General features: G+C 42.5%; 1 protein-coding gene across 1 annotated transcript; it reads left to right on the top strand.

The window, feature by feature from the left end:
- The first annotated feature begins 1,024 nt into the window (after positions 1–1,024).
- On the top strand, positions 1,025–6,356 carry LOC116844045 (leucine-rich repeat protein soc-2 homolog). The gene has a single exon (XM_032815127.1). It carries the CDS (start codon positions 1,367–1,369, stop codon positions 3,149–3,151), a length of 1,785 nt encoding a protein of 594 aa, XP_032671018.1. The 5' UTR covers positions 1,025–1,366; the 3' UTR covers positions 3,152–6,356.
- The last annotated feature ends 34 nt before the right edge of the window (positions 6,357–6,390 follow it).

The following is a 6,390-nucleotide window of genomic DNA, read 5'->3' as shown; positions in this document are numbered from 1 at the left end:
GCAATAAAATTTACGTATACGCAACTATTTCAAGAATAGGGGCCCAGGTGATAACTAATGATACGGGTTTTAAGCCAGCGACATACGATGCTTGTTTTTGTGTTAGTTTGTTTGCTGGATGAAAGTACTCTGTTCTAATTGGTGCATTTCTGAAGATGAATGGAAATGCATTAATCAAAATAAAGTATTTTCATCCAGCAAGCAATCCAACACAAAAACAAGCACCGTGTGCTGCTGGCTTTATATCTTTTTTAGTAATGCCGATTAAACCTGAAGTAAGAAATTGACAAATCACAGTTGATTATTTTTCTTACATTTGATATTTTAATATTTTATATTTGATATTTTGATGCCGATTGGTCAATTTCTTACAGCTTCAAGCTTAATACTTATCCCCTTTCTACATTAGGTGATTTAAGCGTAAGCCTCAAAAACTAACCAATCATAGTCGATTATTCTCCTCAAATTTGACTGTGATTGGTTAGTTTTTAAAGCTTAATACTTAAATCACCTAATGCAGATGAGGGGTTAAGGTCGATATTCATAGTCAGACTTTATATTTAAGACCGTCTTAAGTTTAGATGATATACAGATCATTTCATTGGCTACGGAGTATTTGAAGATGAACTTAGGACAGTTTTAAATATCAGACCGAACTATAAATACCGGCCTAAGTATTATGATTTAAGTTCTCATTATAGACCCCGCTTTAGCGATAAACTTGCAGAAATTCCAATGACGAGCTAGAAGATCTTTGAACGAATCTCACCGACGCCTCGCACAGTGTTTGAATGCGTTTGAGAACACGTGTGAACCGCGCCTGCGCGAGTGCAGCGCGCTCGCGCCTGCGTCGTGCGCGTCGCGGTACCACGGAGCGCACAGCGTCAATAATGTCAATACTGTCCGCGGCAGTGGTGGTCGCCCTGCGAGCTCGGATTTTCGTGGGTGCGTGTCGTACGTACTACGCGCAACGCGTATGATGCTGTAAACGGCAACGGGAAGACAACTTTTCTAAGTGGTACGTTCTTCGCGATGTGTGAGACCTTCTGACGACGACGACAACAACGATTACTTCACGCGGGCGGGGCGGGCGAACGAACGAACGAGCGAGAGCCAACCTTCGCCTTTTCTTCTCTCTTTCTCTCTCTCTCACTCTCTTGCTGCCCGTATTTTTCTCTTTCGCGCATACGTGTGCCGCGTACCCCAGCGTAGGGAACGTCTCGTGTGCGCGCGGGGGGCTCGCGGCCGACTTGAGAAAAAGTGCAGACACTACACGGGCGTGGGGAACTTGTCGACAGTGTGTTTCTCCAACCCAAAACGTGATCGTGCCACGAGCCTCGGAGACGACAGTCTCCCGGGCGTATACATGAAGGAGCAAGATATACCAGAATATTTGGAGGGTTGTGGTCTCGCCACCTGCACGATCGCCGACATGCCCGAAGAGACGGAGACATTGCGCGACGCTAAAGATCAGCCAACCAACAAGGACAAGAAGCTGATGGCCACCTCTATCGGCGGCGGTTGCACGGGCGGTACAGGCGGTGCGGGTAGCGGTGCGGGTAGCGGTGGCAGCGGTGCAGATACGAAGAAGATTGTGACGGTGAAGCACCCCGAATCGAACAAGCCGAAGCCCACGACGAAGAAAGGCAAGCCGATCCAAGCTGACTTGGATGTGGCGAAGGCGTTCGTCCGATGCCGCGAAGAGTGTATGCGACGGCTGGACCTCAGCAAAGCCAACATCACGAATCTGCCGAGCTCTGTGCGCGAACTCACGCACCTGAGGGAATTCTACCTGTACGGGAACAAACTGGCGAGCCTGCCGCCCGAGATCGGCTGTCTGACTAATCTCGAGACGCTGGCGCTGAATGAGAACTCATTGACCAGCTTGCCGAACACCTTAGAGAACCTCAAGTCCCTGCGCGTGTTGGACCTCAGGCACAATAAAATGAACGAAATCCCCGACGTCGTGTACAAACTTACCTCACTCACCACCCTTTTCATGCGCTTCAACCGGGTCCGTTACGTGAGCGACAGCATTCGAAATCTGACGAATCTGACGATATTGAGCTTACGCGAGAACAAAATCAAAGAACTGCCCGCGGGAATAGGCGACTTGGTGAACCTCTTGACGTTCGACGTGTCCCACAACCACCTGGAACATTTGCCTGAAGAGATCGGCAAATGTATCCAATTGTCGACATTGGACCTGCAGCACAATGATCTGCTCGATATTCCCGACACGATCGGCAACCTCGTCTCGCTGACGCGTCTCGGGCTGCGCTACAACGGGCTCTCGAACATTCCGCAGTCGTTGGCGAACTGCAAGTCGATGGACGAGTTCAGTGTCGAGGGTAATCACGTGTCGCAGTTGCCGGACGGTCTGCTGTCCAGCCTGTCGAACTTAACAACGATCACGCTGTCGCGCAACAGTTTCACCGCGTACCCCGCGGGCGGCCCGTCGCAGTTCACCAATGTCTACTCCATCAACATGGAGCAGAATCAGATCGACAAGATACCGTACGGCATCTTCTCACGCGCGAAAAATCTGACCAAGCTCAACATGAAGGAGAATCAGCTGACTGCGCTGCCGCTGGACATCGGCGCGTGGGTCAACATGGTCGAGCTGAATTTAGGGACGAATCAGTTGACGAAAATACCCGACGACATACAGTGCCTGCAGAACCTTGAGGTGCTGATACTGTCGAACAATCTGCTGAAGCGCATACCGGCCAGCATAGCGAATCTGCGCAAGCTGCGGCTGCTCGATCTCGAGGAGAACAGGCTCGACTCGCTGCCGAACGAGATCGGCTTCCTGCGCGAGCTGCAGCAGCTGGTGCTGCAGTCGAACCAGCTGACGACGCTGCCGCGCGCGATCGGCCACCTCACGAACCTCACCAACTTCAGCGTCGGCGAGAACAACCTCAATTACCTGCCCGAGGAGATCGGCACGCTGGAGAATCTGCAGGCGCTCTACATCAACGACAACGCGAATCTACACAACCTGCCGTTCGAGCTGGCGCTCTGCTCCAAGCTGATCGTCATGTCGATCGAGAACTGCCCGTTGTCGCAAATACCGCCGGAGATCGTCGCCGGCGGGCCCTCCTTGGTGATACAGTTCCTCAAGATGCAGGGCCCGTACCGGTCGATGTAACGAAGTCGCCGGACGACTCCCCGAGACTCGCCCTTCCTCAGATCCCGATGCGGCCCATGTGTCCCGTGTCACACGGATGTCGACTCGTGAGGCTCCTGGGCATTGTGTAACTCTTTTCACGTGAACTCAATCTTGTCGATTGTGTCATTATTTTTCCCGCTGAAATCATGAGAAGTGTAGAATTTTCGTAGTAAAGGAAAGTACCAATGCCGGGACGTTCTTATGGTTTTTCTTTGAATATAAATATTTGAACTTATAGGATAATCCGAGTTACTTCTCGAATAAAAACCTACGCAAAACAGCGTGCGTCGGAATTATCCTTTGCTTAATATTTAAACTCAACAGAAGACATATATGCAAGTATTGAGTATATACATTTTTTCTATATTTTGAAAGTTTAAATATTCGTATTTGAAGACTAAAACAATAGGAATGTCCAGGACTGGGTACATATCCGGAAATTGGTATCTTACTTGGAGGCGATTATGAATCTCTTCCTCCAATGTAAATTCGTGAAATATGAACATTTCCATACGTTTTCAAAGTTAGACTTTTCATTTTTCGTGAGTTTATGCGGGAGAAAAGATTCATGATTTGCCCCCTGGATCGATCATGTAACTTCCTCTTAGGAGTCTTCAAATGAAAAATGAAAAGTTTCACATTTACATTGTTTGAAAAGTTGCATTGATCGCGCGCTGAAGTCGTGAAGTTCGCAATTGAACTTTTCACTTGTCACGAATTGGCGCTAGGGGAAAAGATACATGATCGATATCTTGATCCCTCGCTGTGACCATAGGTCTGTTCATTCTATGTAAAGCCTGGAGTCAAATATTGAAGAACAGACTTCATCTTAATTGATCACGTCAGAAGCAAAGCAATGCATGCCCAAAATTCTTGCAAAGTAGTATGTCGAAATATGAAGGTATTCTTAAAGAAATAAAATGGCAGCTGCAATCGATTAAGCACATCCCCTAAAATTCATGTGATACGTTTCCTTTTTAACCTACATTTCTCCGTGATCTTGTCACGTTCATTTTACGGTTATTTATTCATTGTTAGAATAAAAGGAAAATACTCAGACTATCTTAAAAGTGTGCTTAATCGATCGCAAGTGCCATTTTTTGGATGTATCTATTTAATTCGACGTAGTGTGTAGAAATTTTGGGCATGCATTTCTGACGTCATCAATCAAGATGGCGGCGAGCAGCCAGGAGCCTTAATGCCGAGACGGTGACTGAGGGCCGCTCCAGAGTAATGACGACGCTAGAGGAGGGAGCTTTTGTACGGATCAAATCTGTCGACTTAAATTCTCGCTCTAATGATCTCACTCTCTTCGAGAGAACGCGCCAGACGTTACGAGCGCAAGAAATGTCACGCGCTGTATGTAAAACGAGCGAAACATTTCTCGCTTCCTAGGCAAGAGGCAGAAGACGTGCTTCTCTCTGCAGGAAAGACAGATTAGTATGTGTAATATGTATAAACATATAAATATGAATAAATAAACAGGTAAATAAATATATTGATATATCTATTTGTGAGATATAAATATAGTTATATTTGCGAAATATAAATATATTTATATTTCTGTTGTGAGATATAAATGAGTAAATATATAAATATATTTATTTATATACAAACACACTTATACGTGCACATGAACTTGGTGCTATATCGGGTATTTTTCTCGCGGACAGAGAAGGAGATTAGAGCTTGTGCAATTCTCTAAGGTACTTTAAGCATCTCGGCGCAGTGACATGTAACTTCAGCGTCGCAAATTACGGAAGAAGCCGATATAGACTATATTTATACAACTGTATTTGTATTCTTAGTTCATGTTGTATTTATGTGCTTTGTTTGAGGTATGACTATTGCTAATGGCATTCGGGCATGGCATCTGAAGAAACTGCACGTTGTACACGACAGAAAAGTGAAGTCTGGATGATGCGACATATTTGGTTTTCATGAAGCTGAATAGCATTTCTGGTTATCATAACGAGATATTTTCTGATATATAAGCGGAATATTTTGAAGTAATACTGGCCAGAGTTTGATTAATGTGTCTGTGTATGTATATGTATATATATGTATGTATGTATGTATGTATAAATACATATATTATATATATATAAAAATTATATATATATATATAAACCATATGTAATATATATATATATATATATATATATATATAAACATATAACATATATATGTATATAAATTATATATATATAAATGTGTGTGTATGTGTGTCCAGAAGTCTTGGGCTCAAATACCATCAGAATATAAAGATGAGTTTTTCAAATATAATATTGAATCAGTTAAATAACAAATTTCAAATAAAATAATTATACATCAACACTTTAAGAAAAAAATTGTCAGTTAAATTTGTAAAAAGAAAGAATATGGATACAATTTTATTACGCATTATATACGTAAATATATGTAACCAAATTCATTTGGTTGCATTAACCAAAATTATGGGCCGTTCAGAATCCACCAAACAGTCTGTGACTTATATACTTCCAGATTTCAGATTAATTCAACCAAACTTTCTTTTCTGTGTGCAGTATGTTTTTGCATGATGCAGTAATAGTGAAACGAATTTTTCTTCTATTTCAACGTGAAAATTCTAAATTGTACATGAACACGTTAGATTCATGAAAAATTGTCACATCTTTTTTTCTTTCTTACTGTTGCGTCGAAATATTTGATATTGGAAAGGAATAGATTTTTTGAGACATTGCTGTGAATTTAAAAGAACTGCGAATTGCAATTCTTTATGTGCGTGCACGGAAGAAAATATTACAGATATAACGATGAGAAATATCGTGAGAAATATTTTAACGCATTTCCTGCGAGAATTATCTTCGGGTTTAGTGAAACTAAACTCGACGGGTTCCACGGAGTTCAACGTTTCATCTATTTGGCGAAGTAAACGCCAACTAAGCATAGCTTACGAGTTTTTTAAGCTGTACAATTAAGTTGTAATTTCTTTTACAATGGAACAACAAAATTACGCAGACATAGAACGTATCATTTGCAAAGGAACATAAAAAACGTCCTGTTTACTCTATGTGTATACATATATAAGTACAAAGAAATGTGCGAGATAAGATCTTTAACGTAGTAATCAATTATAAAGAGCAGTAAAAAGAAAAAAACAAATGTTGAAAATCGGCATCGATGATATTGTTCATTGTATTAATAGAATGTTGAGATGTACTTTATATAATTGTATG

The sequence above is a fragment of the Odontomachus brunneus genome, unplaced genomic scaffold (genome assembly GCF_010583005.1).
Source record: "Odontomachus brunneus isolate Ranch 3 - 2012 unplaced genomic scaffold, Obru_v1 Obru_scaffold_039, whole genome shotgun sequence".
NCBI lineage: Eukaryota > Metazoa > Arthropoda > Insecta > Hymenoptera > Formicidae > Odontomachus > Odontomachus brunneus.
The sequence above is the reverse complement of the archived record's forward strand: the minus strand, read 5'-3'. Positions and strand labels throughout refer to the sequence as shown.

Coding starts and splice junctions, on each gene's coding strand:
- LOC116844045 (XM_032815127.1), top strand. CDS start 1,367: ATGAAGGAGCAAGATATACCAGAATATTTGGAGGGTTGTGGTCTCGCC.